This window comes from Plutella xylostella, chromosome 25 (genome assembly GCF_932276165.1).
Source record: "Plutella xylostella chromosome 25, ilPluXylo3.1, whole genome shotgun sequence".
Taxonomy (NCBI): domain Eukaryota; kingdom Metazoa; phylum Arthropoda; class Insecta; order Lepidoptera; family Plutellidae; genus Plutella; species Plutella xylostella.
In genome coordinates, this window is record NC_064005.1 from 3,052,539 (window position 1) to 3,072,427 (window position 19,889).

The 19,889-nt window shown below is 40.5% G+C and overlaps 1 protein-coding gene across 1 annotated transcript in view; it reads right to left on the reverse strand.

Moving 5' to 3' along the window:
* The window catches only part of LOC105380832 (autophagy-related protein 2 homolog A), a 33,105-nt gene extending 13,499 nt beyond the window's left edge, over positions 1–19,606 (reverse strand). Inside the window, exons 1-26 of the mRNA XM_048630099.1 lie at positions 19,323–19,606; positions 18,157–18,325; positions 17,609–17,749; positions 16,791–16,893; positions 15,488–16,081; positions 15,087–15,238; positions 14,572–14,727; positions 13,385–13,470; positions 12,682–12,866; positions 12,125–12,306; positions 11,502–11,634; positions 10,876–11,034; positions 10,283–10,457; positions 9,857–9,954; positions 9,360–9,568; positions 8,672–8,795; positions 8,104–8,267; positions 6,395–6,576; positions 5,871–6,021; positions 5,194–5,375; positions 4,151–4,335; positions 3,654–3,894; positions 3,137–3,314; positions 2,100–2,201; positions 1,588–1,853; positions 995–1,197 (exon numbers count right to left, since the gene is read on the reverse strand). Of these exons, the coding sequence (XP_048486056.1) occupies positions 995–1,197; positions 1,588–1,853; positions 2,100–2,201; positions 3,137–3,314; positions 3,654–3,894; positions 4,151–4,335; positions 5,194–5,375; positions 5,871–6,021; positions 6,395–6,576; positions 8,104–8,267; positions 8,672–8,795; positions 9,360–9,568; positions 9,857–9,954; positions 10,283–10,457; positions 10,876–11,034; positions 11,502–11,634; positions 12,125–12,306; positions 12,682–12,866; positions 13,385–13,470; positions 14,572–14,727; positions 15,087–15,238; positions 15,488–16,081; positions 16,791–16,893; positions 17,609–17,749; positions 18,157–18,325; positions 19,323–19,490 (4,688 nt within the window). The 5' untranslated portion in view covers positions 19,491–19,606. The remainder of the gene's footprint in view (positions 1–994; positions 1,198–1,587; positions 1,854–2,099; positions 2,202–3,136; positions 3,315–3,653; positions 3,895–4,150; positions 4,336–5,193; positions 5,376–5,870; positions 6,022–6,394; positions 6,577–8,103; positions 8,268–8,671; positions 8,796–9,359; positions 9,569–9,856; positions 9,955–10,282; positions 10,458–10,875; positions 11,035–11,501; positions 11,635–12,124; positions 12,307–12,681; positions 12,867–13,384; positions 13,471–14,571; positions 14,728–15,086; positions 15,239–15,487; positions 16,082–16,790; positions 16,894–17,608; positions 17,750–18,156; positions 18,326–19,322) is intronic.
* Between the last annotated feature and the right edge of the window lie 283 nt (positions 19,607–19,889).

Here is a 19,889-nt window from a genome sequence, read left to right on the forward strand (position 1 = left end):
ATACGTTTTCTCTGTACACAGTAAGGTAAAGGCTAAGAGCAAAAGCAATAAAATATCATACCCAAGATTAGTTTAGATACTATTGATGCAAAGTATGACGAAATAAATGATTTATAGATAAATTCGACATGAGTACTTCAATGCTACGGTGCTATTATTTTTGTGTACTGGCTCGCTTTGGCATTCTCGTCCACTTTGATTTGTATGTAGAATTTGATATCATTATTTAACAGCTTTTATTAAGCTTAAAATTATAATAAATAGAAGCGACTATTTCACGACTATTTTTTGAGACATAATTCAAACCGATAGTCATAGTAGTTCCAAAGATATTCGATATTTTCAAAACCTCCAGCTATAATCCTCCACCAGGGCTGCAGCAAAGTACCTTTATATCTCTGCTATCTTTTGAGGACTATTTCTGAAATTTGGCATGTCATTACGACTATTTCACGACTATTTTTTGAGACCTTAACCAAGTCGATAGGCCTTACCGTTTGTTCTGCAGAGGCTGGAGGATTATAGCTGGAGACCTCCAGCTATAATCCTCCATAAAGTATAGCTCTAACTCCGAAAGTATGATACGACTAATTTTTTGGAAAACACGACTATTTATGACTATTTCACGACTATTTTTTGGCATCATCAGAAATAGTTTTATTGAGTTTAAATTTTGGAGGATTATAGCTGGAGGCACGTAAAATTGGTCCCAACGCCATTTTCTAGATCCACACGCTAGTCACGCAGCGTTCTGTGTGTGTGTGTTTCAAAGTGATAGGAAATTTCTTAACTTTTTCATTAATAAAAATAGTTTTATTAACGATTTTTTTTTTTTTGAAAAGGTAGGTAAAAATACAGGAGGGCAAGTATTGAAAATGCCAATTAAACTCAAACTTTTGACCTATTTTTCACAAGAAAAACAATCTTGTAACCACCCCATATCACCAAAAGGGTTATTCGCCAATCACTCTGTATACAAAATACAAAAACCAACCTAAGCTCCGGCGGCGGGAAGCTCCTCGGCGCTTTCAGCACATCGCTCCTTGCCGCCGGCACCGTGAAGTGTTTCTCTATGAACGGCACCGGCTGGGAGCCGAACCAGCGTACTGTCGGCTCGGCGAGCTCGTCCTCGGAACAGCCGGAGGACTCTATGATGCAGTATTCGTCGTCTGTGTTGCTGCCTTCGCCGGTTGAACGCTGGGGAATGTGTTTGTTGATTAGTTGGAGCGGCTAACGTAGCGTGGGACTTATGTACAGATGACCGTAGAAAGTTGACCGGTTACTAGTTGGATGGGTAAGGACGAGGACAGAGTGTTGTAGTGCTTAGAAGAGCCCAATGTTCAGATAGAAGTTTTTTGACTGCTAGTGCTAGCGATACCAGTCAAGGTCAGTGCAGAGGGCCAGATGGCGCCACATGCTATAACGTTTTGACTATGCATGGATTCCGGGACTAACTTATAGATGTACACAAAGATCTGTGTTGACCAGTCAACGGTGAGTTAAAATGTATAACTTTTGCCATGTCCTTTACCTAATACATAAATATCCTGTTCATAAACAAATGACAAATACGCAGTAATTACTAACCTTTTTATTCCGTTTAGGCTTCTGCGGCGGAGGTTTAGGCGAGGCGCTCGGGTCGCCCAGCTCATTGGCCACATTGGCATTAGTAGGTCTCGCCTCCTCTGCCGTCTCTGTCACTCCTTGGCTGTACTCTTCATACTCCATACTGGGCAATTCTGTCTCTAGGCTCTCTGAGGCCAGACGGCGTTTCGGCATGTTGGATTCGTCGGGAAAGAAGAAAATTTCCACGCCCTCTTTTTCTGTTGAGCTGATTATTTCGTCTTCTTCTACTGTGGGAGGAAATTTGGTTATGGATCAGGTATTCGTCGTTATATTTACCGTCTCTTTATGACTAAACCTGTATTCAGACCTAAGCGATAGCAGATATAATATCTATAAAAGTCGACGAGATGTAAATTCGCGTGATATCGAGTACCGATCTATTAGCGCGCAGATGTCATGATCATGATATCGGTCTGAATATGCCTTTACTTTTCTTGCTAATCAGTTTCTATTATTAATAAGTTAATACTTACGTGTGGTATTCGGACTCTCCTTCATCGCCTCGGCCATCAGATCGTTGACTTGTTGAATTTCGCTGGGCGAAAGCTCTCTTATCTCTTCTTGGTCTTCTAAACCTGCAAGGGAAAAAAATATCTATAAAATAATATATCCTATTTTATGTACGGTGCCCTGCGCCTAAAAGTATACAGGCGGAGTTTTTAAAATAGCGATCCCTGATGATGAAGGGACCACCTACATCTGTTATCCGGGGACGTGTTGTGTGTGATGTGTGTAGCAGTGGTGTTTATGTGGATGTGCTTGAGCAGCATGTGAGCCGTCCGCCTGTATACTTTTAGGCGCAGGCCACCGTACCTTTATTATATTTCTACGGATAAACAGTTCATCTACCGTCGATGGACCCCTAAACTGGTTAGCTCACAAAGTTATTGGCCTTATGAACTGCTTGCTTCTTTTCTTCAAAGACCCTGAAAATATTTTTCGCACCAATATTCATGTTGCCTGAAAATAAATGGTCTCACCAACGAGCGTGTGCGGGTCGGCGGGCGGCGCGCGCGCGGCGGGCGGCTGCTGGCAGTCCCCGCTCCCCGCCAGGTACGTGATGAGTCTACACAGCGCCGCCGCGAGCACCGGTACTGCACCACCCAGACACGACAGAGTGTATATACCGAGTTGTAGATACTGCACGCACTGTCTATATATGTACCTATAGGTACATCTTCCTACAGCCATTATCAAAATAACAGCCGCAATGTTTGTATTGCAAAATAGCGGCCGTCTGCGCTTTTAGTTACACTCATGAACTAATGATAAAAAGAGCCAAAGAGCGCTTCAATGCCACAACATACGAATAGGGACCAAGCGATGTAGTGCGCACTACGCCGCTTGGTCCCTATTCTAGCATTGCGCGTCCTTCGATCCTTCTTTCTTCGCTATAACAGCGCAGCGCAGCGCGTCAAAGCTGCAATAGACGAATAGCGCCCGATGCGGCATAGCGTGCACCAATAGCGTCTCTCTGCAATATATCATCTAGTATGTAATGTAGTCTCACCAACAAGCGTGTGGGGGTCGGCGGGCGGCGCGCGCGCGGCGGGCGGCTGCTGGCAGTCCCCGCTCCCCGCCAGGTACGTGATGAGTCTACACAGTGCTGCTAGAGAGTCCCAGCACGTGTGGAAGTTCACCACGTTGTTGGACGCGCTGAGGTCTACTCGGGGACCGGTGTTGTTGCGCTGTTGGGGGAAGGAACGGTTTTAGTTGGGGTAAGAGTGAGGATCGCATTCGAGATGAGGTGATGAATAACTTAGACGCAGTATAACCATAGTTGTTAAAGTTTACAAGCTGAAGTGGGTTGGGCTTATCTGCAGAAGATCCAATAGCTGTTGGATTAGGCATATAGATATACGCTAGGTTCATAAATCTACGCCCGATAGTAGTTTAGATAAGTAAGGCCGAGGACAGAGTGTTGTATCTACTCCTTAGAAGATGAGTCCTCCTGTGGATGACTGGGCTAAACATGATGATGATGACCTGTATCTTAGCTATAGCTTTTTATTTAATTGCGGTCTTACCTTATCAGCGATCCGCAGCGATAGTTCAAACAGTCCAAGGTCAATAACGCACACATAATCCCTCAACACATCTGGCGGTTTGTCATCGTCTTTCTCTTTCACTGTGCCTGTGTGTGAAAGGGATAGACAACACTCCTGGGCCAGGAAGCGAAGAGATGACGTGTTGGTTTGAGCTATGACGTTTGATGAGACACTAAAGCTTCCAAGGTTGAGGACTGTCCGGATTGGAAGGTACAGCGGTCTGTGAAGGAAACAAAAGATAATTCATGTGGTGCGTTGGCGTCTGATAAAGTAAGGTGGAATTCAATCCGAATGTAACTCAATACGTCCTCATAATATTGTTGCATAAAAAAACCTGTATTTCTTCAGATAAATTATTGTCCAGTGTGTTGGTTACATTAACATCTATTGGGGTCCATCATTGATACAAAATCAGCTGTATACCACAAAAAACTTGTAATAAAGCTGACTATGTACAAAACAGAGTTAATAATCACCTGTAATCGATAGCGCAGTCCCACACATGCACATGTAGTTCAGTCAGCACAGTAGACGGCTGGTACCCTGGTATGTTATAGTCTTCCACATCCAGTACATCTAGCAGTTGAGTCAGCCACGCTATGCCAACGTTGCCGCGGTGGCGCAACGTTGCGTGCTCTATGCCTAGAGTCATGCAGATTTTCTGTTGGATTTAGAGAAGTGATGTTTTAAAGTTTGATACAGGGTGGTTGGCAGGACAAGTTGTTTGTATTTATGGAGATACTGTTTTGATAGCGCAGATTCAAGGTCATTTTTAGGGTTCCGTAGCCAAAATGGCAAAAACGGAACCCTTATAGTTTCGTCATGTCCGTCTGTCCGTCTGTCCGTCTGTCCGTCTGTCACAGCCGATTTACTCGGAAACTATAAGTACTACAGTGATGAAATTTGATGGGAATATGTGTTGTATGAACCGCTACAAAAATATGACACTAAATAGTAAAAAAAAGAATTGGGGGTGGGGCCCCCCATACATGTAACTGAGGGATGAAATTTTTTTTTTCGATGTACATACCCGTGTGGGGTATCAATGGAAAGGTCTTTTAAAATGATATAAAGTTTTCTAAAAAACATTTTTCTTAAAGTGAACGGTTTTTGAGATATCAGCTCTCAAAGTCGTAAAAAGTATGTCCCCCCCCTCTATTTTTATAACTACGGGGTATAAAATTCTAAAAAAAATAGAGGTGATGCATGCTAATTAACTCTTTCAACGATTTTTGGTTTGATCAAAGTATCTCTTATAGTTTTTGAGATAGGTTGATTTAACTGTAATTTTGGTTAAGTTATTGTGCTTACTACGGAACCCTTTGTGCGCGAGCCCGACTCGCACTTGGCCGGTTTTTATTTGAGTAGTATCCGGCAAACGATGTACTTACTTTTACTTTTGCGATAACATAAATTAGTACTTATTGTGTTCAAGACCACCAACTAGATGTTCTTATCATGGCAATCTATCCATCAATTTAAAAGAAGCCTTACGCTATGAGAATAAAGTCAAAATTACCTTGAAATTGGGTAGATCTGGCTGAGGCTCGACTTTCAGTGCTAACGATAGCATATCTTTCTTCACGTGTTCCTTCAACATTACTCCTTTGGCTGAAGGGTATATGGTCTCTTTTAGGTTGAGGGGTAAACTGGTGCCGTAGAGACGAAGTGGGGGCTTCTCTGACGGTATTGATTGGACCGCTGTGAATGAAATTCTTAGGTTAGTCCTGGACTTTGTTAGCTTCGTTTATAGCTCTGTTTTAATGTCTAAAAACGTGTCATTGGGCGCATTTCATTTTTTTACTATGGCTGCTGTTATTATAATGATGGGCCTCGCAAGTGCAGATATGAGGACACACATTGGAGCATGGGGTTTCTGTGTGGGATGTACGTATTCTTGTTGTCGAGCTCAGAGATCAGGAATAAAAAGTCTTCTTTATTTTTGATCACGGCAGGAAGTGAGGGAGAGCTGTTGCTTGCTATTAAAGAAAGAAAGAAAGAAATAAAATTTATTTATTTCTAACATACACAGAAACAACACTTACATTTAGACATTACATGCTAAGTGACTCATCGTCGCCTCACTGACCGTCATGAAACAGGGTGGCCTGGCTGGCACGCAGGCACATCCACCCAGCCTGCTCACTGAGAACATTTACCCTGGCTAAGTGACTTATCGTCGCTTCACTCACTCACCATCATGATACAGGGTGGCCTGGCTGGCTCGCAGGCACATGCGTGCTGTGTGTGGCACCCCGCCGAGGCCGCTCACTGAACACAGTGTGAGGGCGCGCGCGTCCACCACTAGCGTGCCCATCTGCCCGGGGACTACGAGTTTGTTGGCGTCCTGTGGATGGTAATGGTATAAGTTATTATGCGAGGGTGTCTGAGGGAGGTAATGCGAAGAGTGGTTATGTACCGTTGCTAGAAGTTTATAGTTCACAATAAACGAAAAAGTTTATCTGCACACATTATTTGACAAAACTTTTATGGTTGTTACAAGATGCGCCACTTTGTATTAGAGAAATCGTAATTATTCTATAGCTTTCATAAATTATACTACGACCACTTTTACAACATAACTTCTTTCTTCTTTTACAGTGGAGACCAAACAGCCAAGCAAGCTTCTTTTAAGTAGTATAGGAAACATTTTATCTGTTTATAATCTATTAATTTAAATAAACAAAATCATAACGAATAAGGAAAGCATCGACACTCACCCTATAAGGAGTGTAGATAGTCATGAGACCCTTATCGATCTTCAGAGTGAGACAGAAGTTGTGCGTCTCTTTCTTCTCCGGCGTCGGCTTGGCTGTGGGTAGCTTGTTTTGTTTCATTTTACTCTCATACGCCGAGTAGTAGAGGTTCTCTTCGTCAGATGATGTACTTGCGGAATCGGAATCTGCGTTGAAAATATATAAAAGGCAAATGTAGTAGGTAGATTTTTTTATTTATTATAAAAATAATTATACTAACTTCAAATATTGCAATAATACGGTAAAATAAATAATACACAACATTTTTTTTAAAGAATAGAGTCTAGATCTGCACTATAGACATTAAATATTCCTAGCCTTCGCATTGGAAATCTACCTATATTATCGTACGTATATATCTGTACAGTTCCCCAAAATTGATAATGCACATAGAAATCTTCGTCATTGTTCGGCAACGGTCGTATTCCCGAGCGTTAGAAAACTATTATGTATTTAGAGTGGTTAAGTGCATTTTCTTCATGAAATTTTAGTAGAATTATGTTATTAGTGCTAAAAGAGATAATTGATTTATCAGTAACGAAATTTGATTCGATAATTCATAATATTCCATAATATTAAAATTTACTTCGAAAATGTTACAGTAGGTACTTTTCAAGTGTCTTACTGAAGCTGATGTAAAGATGGATGAAAGAAGGTTTGAATAACACAAGGTTTATATTATAAGGATAAATGGATTTCAAACACAGGTATACATGAAAAAATTTAAATCTCAGTTCAAAAGTATTTACAGCGCTGATCATTCACAATAATATAACAATTACAAACTTGGTCTTTTGGGTGTGGCTTTATTGGCAAAGTGAAGTCTATCAATGTGACGTATATTTTATTCTTAAATGTGCCTCATAATATGGCATCGTCAAAAATAATTAAAGTTGAAATTAAATTCACATTTGAAAAAAATAACAAGAACGATGTGTAATTGCAGCTCTTTATAATTCCACAAAAGTAATACTGATCTTGACCTTGAGACCCTTGACTGATCGGTGATAGCCACCAACCGCCCAAATTGTTTTCGATTATGTGTCACATAATATTGACTACTATTTCTTTCGAACAAGGATCAAAATGCAAGTGCTTTGTTTGAGGCTCTTACGATTCAATGATTCGGGTGTTTCCGGGAATACGACAGTTTGCGAAGATTTGCATGCGCATTATTAATATGGGAGAACTGTATGTATATGTATATCTCCTACACTGAAAATAACGCTACGAAACGAACCCCGTAGCACAAAACACAACTGAACAAGTGTAAAAGAACATTATCATTAACCAGTGCGAAAGAGACAGACATACCGTAGCCCGCATTCTTGCACATAGGGAAAGCGGGATAGATGCTCGGCTCAGCCCCCGCGAACGCCATGTGCGGGCTGATCTCGTACTGTACCTACTAGTGTGAGAGAAAGAGACAGACATACCATAGCCCGCATTCTTGCACATAGAGAAAGCGGGATAGATGCTCGGCTCGCCTGCGAACGCCATGTGCGGGCTGATCTCGTACTGTACCTACTAGTGTGAGAGAAAGAGACAGACATACCGTAGCCCGCATTCGTGCACATAGAGAAAGCGGGATAGATGCTGGGCTCAGCGCCCGCGAACGCCATGTGCGGGCTGATCTCGTACTGTAGCTACTAGTGTGAAAGAGACAGACATACCGTAGCCCGCATTCTTGCACATGGAGAAAGCGGGATAGATGCTGGGTTCAGCTCCAGCGAACGCCATGTGCGGACTGATCTCGTACTGCTCGCCGACCACCGGCTCCCAGAGAAGTAAGTCCGAGTTGATGCGGTTGTAGATTATCTCGTACAGCTGTTTTGATCTGAAATAAGATGCGGAGTAAAGTAACTTTGTATCACCATGATCATGAAACATTGACATTATTTAACTTTTTAAGGCATACACAAGGGTTTAATGTAACAAATGACCTGAAATAATGATTATTATCTTGGCTTTGGGAGCTACGCAACTATGCAATAATTATGGATACACATACAGACAGACGGGTTAAATACACTCACTCGGTTTTATAGACTGTAAAAAAATAGTACAAGCTGAAGGGCTTGCACGGGGCGCGTTTAAAACGAGACAAAAGTTCTCCGTCGCCTTGCTCTTGAGGCTGCGCGTTGTGAGTGAGCGCGATGAAAAACTTTTTTACGTCTTAAATGCACTGGGCATGCATGGGCATTCTGGGCGAGTTAACTTGGCGGTGTCGGTAATACTTACTCTAGTTGCAAACTCAGTATAGGCAGATTTAGGTCCAGATGTATGGAAGCACGCTCCACTGAATTCGAAGTAAATTCAGCCATTTCCTCTTCATTGCCTGGTACTATCAGCTCTTCAGCTTGACCTAAAACCAAAATAAACAAAACTAAATTATTTAATACATGAATTAGATTTTCATTATATTATAGTCTATAAAAATATAGTTTAGAAAATTACTTATTTATCCCTAGATACCTGACATTGGAAATACCAACCAGACAGCTTATTCTGAAGAGAAGATTCAGAGAGGCTATTTCGATAATCATTTTAACTACAGTAGAATTATTTATTTTAGACATTTTAGCTTCTACTAATAAGAGTGACTGTACCTTGCGGCGTAACCTCATGTTTCGTGATACTCTGGTGGGCGGTTTTCTTGTTACTGAAGGGCGTTGGTTGAGAACTGTTCCTCAGGTTGTTCATGATGTGCATGGACTTTTAACAAACAGTACTATTTAACCATTACAGGTTCTAAGTAATAACGATGACTTTACCTTGCGGAGTATCCTCATGTTTCGTGATACTCTGGTGCGCGGTTTTCTTGTTACTAAAGGGCGTTGGTTGAGAGCTGTTCCGGAGGTTGTTCATGATGTGCATTTAACAAACAGTACTATTTAGGCATTACAGTTATCAATAAAGATAACCTTACCTTGCGGCGTATCCTCATGTTTCGTGATACTCTGGTGGGCAGTTTTCTTGTTACTGAAGGGCGTTGGTTGAGAGCTGTTCCGGAGGTTGTTCATGATGTGCATGGACGTGGTCATGGGGTTCGATGCCGGCTCGAACGTCTGTTCGTCATCACTGAGCGGGTCGAATGGACCTTTCGGGGTTTTCGACGGTTGGAAGGTTAGGGATATTCTGTGGGGTAAAGTGGGGTTGGTTACTTCAGCTAGTATTAATTTTATATTTATAGACTTTAAATTAAATCGAATTAGTATTTATTTGGAATGCCGCTCCGACCGATTTTGGCTATAGATTCTACCACCGACTAAATGCCTATTAAATTTAAAGTAGGATTTCTGAGGCTATGCGCACTTTGAGAGGGCTATTGTTTTAAAATTTTGACGGTGCATTTCGTTGCAAAGATTGACTTATTTGCACCCTATCCTCTCTGTGACAAATATGTAAACAACATATAAAACTTACGTTGGTAGAGTAGTTGTAGGTCCTTTCAGAATGTTTGGGTCATATGTCTCGTCCATATTGGCGCGAGCAATGTGTATGCCTTGAGCCGTTTCATTTTCCTGCAAAATAACAAATGTAAATAGGAGTTTTTATACTTACATTTTCGATATAAAGATAGTCGGGAATACAGCTTTATACGCAACTATTATTCAATAAAAGTAGGCGTTCGCACACTAAGTGCCAATTTCACCATTCTCTGTTAGAGCATAACCAGGGAGTAATGGTTAACTTTTGACACATCTGTCATGAATTTTATATGGAGATGACGTTTGATTTATAAATCAATCCCTGTCGGTTAGATAACCGAGAATGGTGAAATTGGCACTAAACATAATTTAAGGCACACAACGACATTACACAAGGTATACCAGTTCTATAGAAACTCACATAATAATACGCATCAAGTGTAGTTGCCCTCACAGTGACGGTAGTCGGCAACGGGCGCGCGCTCGGTGTCTGACTGCAACTGACTACCACGTCTTGGAACCCGAACTGGAGGTAGTCGGGCCTGACGCGCCGGGTGGCCCGGCTGATGCCCGGCCGGAGGTCCGCTATTGGGAACCTGCAGGTTGGAAATTAGATTAGGAAACTGAATCAGTGTGTACTATAGGGCAAGAGCACGGCTGCTCTACAGGCAAAAAAACCCATGAAACCCTGGGATCTCTCTGGGAAGGTGGGAAGTGTCAGGAAGGATGAGAGTTTGGTGAACCTTACTTCTAGTACCCAGTGTAGAATCGTATCGACTGCAGTGTAGTACCTAGTGTTTAATCTGACAGCTCTTTCTGTGGCGGAGGGTGTTACAAATAGGGTGAACTCTTATCCTGCCGCTACACGGGTTCGTTATAGATGTAGACAAACTTCACTATATCGCGATTCGACATAAATACGGCTCTGTGATTGATGGAACGCGCAGTAAAAAAGTTTATCGATGTCGATATCAAAGCCGTGTAGTGGCCGCTAGATTATAAAAGTCACTTTACCTCAACACAGCATCCACACTGGCGCACTGCATGTTGACATTGAGCTGCGCGCGCGCAGACGGCGGCGCGGGGGCGGGGGGGGAGCCGGCGAACACTTGTGCGGACATGCGCTCCAATATTGTCAACTCTATGTCCACTGTGAACGGCATGCACTTTATACTGGAATGTAAAAGAGGGGGGTTATCAAAATTATTCGATTGGGTAAACCTTTTGTACACTTATTCGTATGTTATATTTGTGAAATAAAGTACCTATTTAATAAATAAATAAAGTTATGCCAATTTTCACCATAGTCTGTTAGATCATTAACGAACAACCCCTGATACATGTAATGTCATCAATTATACAACATCATCTCCATATTAAATTACTACTACTAACTTATCCCTTGTTATGATCTAACAAAGTATGGTGAAACTGGAGCTTAGGGCAAGATCTATGAGTGTTGAATGCTGTATAGAGCTCGTTAGATATTATCTAATATCTACCAGTTGGTAGAGGTCTGGCAGTGGACGATTCTGGTCGGAAGATAATTTCTATTTCGCATTTAGCTCACAAAACAAGTAACCAAAGGTGGACTTAACAATTCCTACTTTTGTCAGATGGTGGAATATTATAAGACTTACGAAATATCCGTGGTAGGATACACGAGTTTCTTCTCCCCGGATATCCGGATATACTTGAGCGTTTGTTTGAAGTTGATCCGCACATTTGGATGCAGCAGCACAGTCGATGCGGAGTCGTTATCATCTTCCTCTTCTGTGAAACATACATAATATTAACTCTACTGCTACTGGATACTGAAGCGAACCAGAGGACATTGAAACTAAGCCAAATAATACGAAGGAGGTCAAACCCTGGATTGGGTTCATATTTGTTTATGGCATCCTTTGGGGTGCACGAAAATGATGTTGACTGGCTAATCCTGACAAGCTGTTGTGGATTTTTGACTTAGCACAGCAGGGGCTCTGTTAGTGGACTTTTTAAGTGAATCAACATGTGTCTTATATCCTTACTAATATTATAAATGCGAAAGTAACTGTGTCTGTCTGTCTGTTTGTCTGTCTGTCTGTCTGTTACTCTTTCACGACAAAACTACTGAACGGATTTGAATGAAATTTGGTATACATATGGTATAGACCCTGGGAAAGAACATAGGCTACTTTTTATCCCGGAATTCCCACGGGAAAACTTTTTAAGGCGAAGCGTAGCTCGCGGGGACAGCTAGTTATAAATAATTTAAACTCACCTGCCCACACAAACTTGATCAAGTCGAAGCTGTCAGGCCGCTCCCTGGTATACAGATCAGTAGCCTCCTTGTACAGACACTCTCTTAGTAACAGGTGAGTGACCGACGCCTCACACGCCGTCTGACTGCCACTGGAGGTTGTCTTCTCACTGCCATCCAGGGTTAGAGCTGAGGTTATTAACCTGTGGAGTAGATGAGGGTTGAGATGGGGTGGTAGTTGAGGCTTAGTTTCATTGGTTGGCCTGTGGTAGTTTATGAACTGCCTGCAATCCAGTTATTGGATTTAATGGCGTTATTGGCGAATGAAAAATAGTTGGACGTGAATTATGCGGTTTGGCGCAGAGCACCACATGTTTATGTAACTCTCAAAATCATCCTACTTATTTGTTACAAACTGTAAAGTTACAGAAAGGAACTTTAAGCTAATGTCAACTTTGAATCTATGTCTGTCTCTTCCTGTCAGTATACTATCAAAGCAAGGAAGCAATACATTTCTTAATGTACGTTATCTTATCTTATTAGTATATGAAGAAAATACTTCAGTCTTCAATACTGACCTCAAATGGCTCCTGCCAGTGGCGCCATCAAATATCTCATTGGCATGTTCGAGATCTTTCTTCGAGTGTCCCGTGAGAGAGAACGGGCCCAGCCGTCCGAAGAACTCCGTCGACGCTTCCTCCATCTTCTTGGCACTAGATGGCGTTACGCAATCGGTGCCCAAAGGTACCGGGACTAGGATATCCTGGAAACAAAATTATAATATAGATTTGTATGGTATACGTTACTACGTGTATTGTATAATCGCCTGGAATGTATAAATCATAAGATAAGATAAGATAAGATATTCTTTATTTGCACACAAAAATATGGACAACAATACAAAACTTAATCTAACACATATGTACAAATGGCGGTCTTATCGCTAAAAGCGATTTCTTCCAGACAACCTTTGGGTGGAAGGATATTTAGATGTAAAGGGTAAAGTGTAGCAGGAATAAAGAATATACCATAAATATTTAATATACCAAAACATACTACCTACAATATATTTACATACATAATTTATATACCTAGCATCATAATATATAATATATTAAAATATATATTAATATATAATAAACTACATACCATGACATATCATAGTTTCTGACATAGTAATGCGATACCGTAGACTGTTATGAATGTTATGTATGGTATGAGAGATAATATCACTGTGTCATTTTGATAATGCAAAATCATCATTTTATTAATAAAACTTACCTTATGCAACAGTATGCAGGTGCATGATGATATCTTTATATTGATGTGTGAAACTTCAGCAGTTGGGTCACCGTCAATTTGGGGCACTGAAAATAATAATTACAATAAATATTAGGCGAGGAAGCTACAGGTAAAATCATGTATCTTAACCAATACGCAGAAGACACTTTCCAGGCACCCGGTCCTATTTCAGGAAATAATATATATTATATATACCCGGAAACAGCTAGCAAATGAACGGACCTTTCCTATTCCTGGTGGTGCGGGCCTGCGCGGCGGGCACGTGCACGCTGGACGCGGCGCTGGTGGTCATGGAGGAGACTGAAGACATCATGCTGTCGGCCAGCGGCGCCGCGGCTGACGACATCGGCTGGAAACTACGCCATTGGTGCTCGCTATGCCGCTTGGATGCTATTGGACGACTGTTGTAAGAGCGCGCTCCGCATCCTCGCTTATCATTCATTCTTCATCCATTAACATAAGATGGCCGCCATTTTTCGCAATATACCTACATGATTACTAGTGCGCGTAAACCGCAAAATTGCTTATTTTTAAACAGTCCGTTTGTTTAAAGAAATTGTTAACAGCGATTCTCACTAGATGGCGCTGGTGTGACACATGCTACATCGCGGTATGGTTGTGTTTAGCAACCACCATATAAGACTTCCTATACTTCCAATAAAAACTTGTGTGAGAACCTAAAATAAAGAGTTTTATTTAACTACCGTTGTTATTCCTAAAAATAGCTTGTAAAGCAACGGACTCTCGCAATTCCAGCCAACAGTTAGCTAGTAATCGAACGGACCTTTCCTATTCCTGGTGGTGCGGGGCTGCGCGGCGGGCACGTGCACGCTGGACGCGGCGCTGGTGGTCATGGAGGAGACTGAATACATCATGCTGTCGGCCAGCGGCGCCGCGGCTGACGACATCGGCTGGAAACGACGCCATTGGTGCTCGCTATGCCGCTTGGATGCTATTGGTCTATTTTAGCAAGGACTCGATCCGTATTATCTCGTACCATTCGTTGATAAATACAAGATGGGCGCCATTTTTCTCAAGATATATGATTTTAGTGTAACCAATACTGCCACGTTGCTTATAAATAAACGAACCTTTCGTATTCCTGTAAAGCTTGTAAATGGACGGCCCTTCCTTTACCAGTAAATAGTTTGTATAAATGAACGGACCTTTCCTATTCCGGGTGGTGCGTGGCTGCGCGGCGGGCACGTGCACGCTGGACGTGGCGCTGGTGGTCATGGAGGAGACTGAAGACATCATGCTGTCGGCCAGCGGCGCCGCAGCTGAGGACATCGGCTGGAAACGGTCTTCTGTCTCGCTGTCTTCTGCAAGATATATGTGGTAGAGGTGACGTTGTTTGACCGATAGATGGCGCTTTTAAGTCCTTATGGAGGTGTGCGGGGAAATATGTTAAAATACGGAAATTCGGAGCCCTTAAGGCTACATGGAATTATATGTCCAAAATTACCATCTACCTACAGGGTGTTAAAACAGGCTGCGACTGTTTAAAATTAGCCAAAAAAAAATCTAACCTATAAAGCAACTTTTTTGGTCACATGACTATTTTACAATGGAAAGTTTATTTTTTTGACGAAATTCATGAGTATGCTTCTGTTGCTGTTTATTTATTATTTTGAACAATAGGTTGTTAGGTACAGTCTACTTTAATAATGGTTGAACTTACCAAGGCTCTGTCCAGTCCAGCCGTACATGGCTAAATTGGGTTTGTTCTCGCGGCTAAAGTTGCCCATGAGTTGGGCCTCGATTCTCTGGAAGTCTGCCTGGCCCATCGGCTTGCACTGCATGTTCACCCCCGAAGGACGCAGGGGGATGTTGCTAGGGAGTATTAAAAACTTTTTTAGAACCAAAGAGGTTTTAAGATGATGGCGAGAGATGGACTACTGGCTGGTATGAAAAAGTTAAGGAATTTTGAAGAGGTTTTTAAACCGGCCTGTGGTGAGTGGTGTGCAGGTGGGATACTGTTTCAGTACAGTACTTGTAGTGTTTCTACCATAATATTCACTCGTAATATCGGAATACTACACTGTTTAGTTCAGGAACAAATACTGCCATTGTAAAACTTACCTAGTATCCTCTAAATGTGGCTGATTCAATCCATTCACCAGCTCCATCAATGTATGCATTTGTCTCGGGGTCAAAAATACGATAAGCGACCCGAGTGTCATTTGCAGATCAACTTTAGGCCCTACTGCCTCCTCTGTATGTTTAATTTTTAATGCCAACTCTTGTTTGCCCGTTAACTTAGCGAACAAGATCGGTTGCGGCTGATTCGCTCTTTCTTCAGGCGTTACTTCTCTTCTAAACACAGTCTCGCTATTGTAAATAGATTCCTCGAATTCACTCTTAACGGGTTCAGGCTCAGCATTGGATAATATGCTCTTTGTCTCATAGAAAATGTCTGAAGTTGCGCTGAGGAAATTGATTTCTGAGGGCTCCGGTTGGCTTTCGGATTTCTCTTGCGAGGAAGCTGCAGATTTTTCCATGATAAGACTTCGCGCCATGGTGCGAAGTTTGGATGGAAACTCGTCCGTGTACAGGGTGATTCCCTCAAACATGAGTCGTTTGTTAGTGTAAGTGGACACGATGTAGGTTTTCGGTTTGTCAGGGTCAGTGACCTCTGGTGGAGGCTCCGACCCAGCTTCATCGTAGTAGTCGATACTGAAAGGAAGACATTTTGAAATGTCAGTTTTACTATTGAAACAGGTGCTACCTAATATGTTAATATCACTACATATTATGAATTCCTTTATGTATTTTGTGCCAGCATATTTTTTACGGCCTGAAATCTAAATTTACCTGAGGACTATATCAAGTATGAATATTAGTTATGTTTTTTTAAGTGCATTATTTATCCAATAAGAAAGTGACATTGAGCGCAGAGATAAATGACCCAATTATTTGCCCCATAAAAATAATCTGTTCCTAAACAAGCATTACCCAAACCTAATGTTACATTGATAAAGATTCTATTTCAAGGTTCATTGAGCTCTAATCTGCATATCAATGACTTCCGTAAATTTTGACCAAGCTAACAGGAAACGAATTACAATGTTAAATTTTTAAAGGACAAGACAGTTTTTATTTGATATTTTATTATTATTATAGCTTTATGAAATATCAAATTTTGCATTATAAATAACAATAAAAGTCTGCTCATTTAAATTTAAACCTAACCCATAAACGACTTCCATTAACATCATTTCATAAGGACTGTACTCTACTATTTATATGTTTAATAAATAAAAATACATATGTTCTTTCTGCCTTTCGCCACTGACTGACTGACTGTAAATAAGACTACTAAACTTATAAAAAAAACATTTTTTCGGGGAGGGTTTTTTAATGAAAGATGTATGAAGTAACTTACTTGTCAATGTGTATTTCTAGTGCTATGCCTCTGTCACTGTTTTTAGGAACGTGCTCTATCCTTATTTTGGTGTTCACAAATTTTACTTTTACTCTGCTGAGAACTGTGGAAAAAGAACATTGGTCATTAGTTTCAAAGAAGAAGTAGAAGATCTGTAACAGTCTGTCTACAATGGAATCGGATAAATATTGAATACTTATTTGATAGGAAGTGAGTGTCCGCAAAATATTATAGGTGTTGAATTAAATGATTATTTAGCTAGTAACAGTTTTAAAAATATTGCTAAATTATTTAATGGAATTAATGATAATGTCCTCCTAGCCGAATTTCGACCACGGCGGCCAATCTCAATTGAGATCAGCCATCTACGCAGGAGTATATTATAGTGCCCAAGTGTGTGCGCAGTACACAGGAGCACTCTCTGTTCCATCACTCTCATAACCCAATGGGACGGATTGACCGACACGACTGGAGAGAGCTAGGCGCAGGACCGACTGCTTTACATGCCCATCCGACAGCATGGATCGTTTTCACTGTTTCGGACATCAGGTGATCAGCCTTCTATGTCCTAACCAAACTTGGAACCACAATTTAGAAACACAAATTGATGGTCCCACCCGGGAATCGAACCCGGGACCCCTGGGTCGTGAAGCGAAGCTTCTACCACTAGACCACAGAGGCAGGCAATGGAATTACCAATAGTAGTAATAAGCTAAAAATGAAGTTCTACTTGTAATGTAGGTATAATTAAGAGCAAATAACGAAACACTTAAGATAATAACATCAATTACTTCATTTATATCAAAGGTTATACTCACTAGAATCTATAGCATGTGCAAACATCTCAATCCCCTCCACGGGGTTGGCCTCTGGAGGGCCGTCATCCTGCTGAAGGCATTCAGCTGCGAGCTGCATCGACGATGACATGGAAGACCACATGGACTCCAGCATGGATGATGCTGATGGCAAATATACAGTACATGTAATAAGTTTAAAGTAATTTATTAAAATTAATGATATTGAATGCATTTTTAGAATAACCTATATTATGTAAAAAAAAATGAATAAAATAAGTGACTGCACAAAATCTCAATATCCATATTATAAAAAAATCTAGAATTGCAATTAGTGGGTACAGAAATTGTCTCAAATGTTCTCAAAACAGATCTAATAATTAACTGTATCTTGGGACAGATACATACACTAGTTCTATCCACAATTAAGTTATAAGTAGGTATAAAAAGGAGCCAATAATAGGATGGTACACTGTACCATATGTGTGATGGTACACAGTACAGCCATGCCACATACGCTAGGCCTAAAGAACAAAAATAAACACTTATCTTGTTTCAATACTTACGCTTACCTGGCTCTGCTCGCACTTTGGGCTGCACGGTGAGTATGAGGCCATTGACTTTGACAACGGAGTCATCTTTGAGTAATGTCGACCACGGGATTGTCACAGTGATCTCTCTCATGTACCCATCCACTATTTCTAGGGGCCAACTCTGAGCATCGCCCAATTCATTGAGCGCCTGGAATAATTTGATTTATAAATGTACGCTAGTTTCTTTTGCATGAATAAATATATACAGTTACTATTAGAGAAAATAAATATTCCAACATAAACATTAGGTGATTGATTACTGTGAGAGCTAATATGATAGGATGGGAGTATTTTATTCATGGATTGAGTTTTGAAGTTTATTTAAAAAGATATGGTTTTTAGCACCAACTATGTTAGTTTTCAATATTATGAATTTTTACATGGAACTATGTAGGTAAATATAACCTTCCTATGGGACATAGGAACACTAAGTCAAGTCAAAGGTACTTATAACTTTTTATGAATATTCAAATTCTAATCAGCAAGAATCATAAATCAGGCACCTTACTAATAAAAATAAAATACAGGATAAGGCCAGTATCTTTAGCAAAACTTCATCTCAAAATATGAACCAGCCTGTACTTAATACACTCCAGGAATTTGAACTGTGCAATACATAACTAACAATAGGAAACACTTGTCCTTACAAGACCCTATGACATTGATGTATTTACATACTACTCAGAATACAAGGTCATTAGTATTCAGAATAATATTATTTCCATGAATAGCCAGCTGCACTAGTAAAGTAAGAGAAATATATGTTTCTAAATATGTAATAAATAATGGAGCTATCTAGATACTTGTATAGTTTTGACTGTGGTAATAATAAAATAAGTTTTTGTTAAGTATTGATATAGTTTTAGATACATCTTCTGCCCTTTTGGTGCCAAAACACTAGAAAAAACTGTGTGGTATGTGACAATATAACATGATTCATATCATAACATTGTTATGTTTTTAATTCCTTTGTTTTGTTATGTGTTATCGAGCACGTGCCATTTTTTGCGCACAATCGAATTGGCAGATGGAGTCAACTACCTTGAAATCGAACTATAATAAGCGTAAAACAAATTAATAAGAAGAATTAACTTCTTTGGGGATTGGCCTAGATAGATAGGAAGCTGAAATATTGAATCATTTACCTGACAATCAAGGCTAACTTCTGAAACTGTGCCTGTCCCATTGTAGAGATCGACGCTCAGCTGATCCAAAGTTAGTTTTTCCTCCAAGAAATTTCCCAAATAGCGTTGAAGCAAATATCTGCAAGCTCTCTTTTTGAAATTTTCAGACCATGGTAAATACCACAACATCTTTAGAACTGTATCAAGACCATCACACAAGAATTTATTCTGTATTGAACTTTTGTGCGTACGAAATGACTATTGTGATTTGCGTGTGATTTGACGTAAATAAACATTACGTTTCATTCAACGCAGTTCTTCACCATTAAATTTATTCGTTCTTTGCGTTCCATTAACGTTGTGCACCTATTTATTAGATGCTTAGAATAATAACTTTATATGCTCGATTGAATGTTTTTTTGGTAGATTAAAATCTACATCGTGAAATCTAATATAAAATGAGGTGATAAGGCGTTTGTTTGTTTACATTATTGGAGAATGAGAGAGATGGCGCTGTTATGGGGTTTTCATGTTAGTAAAAAAATGGCACTACCAAACTACTAACGCCATCTATAGATTATAATTAGT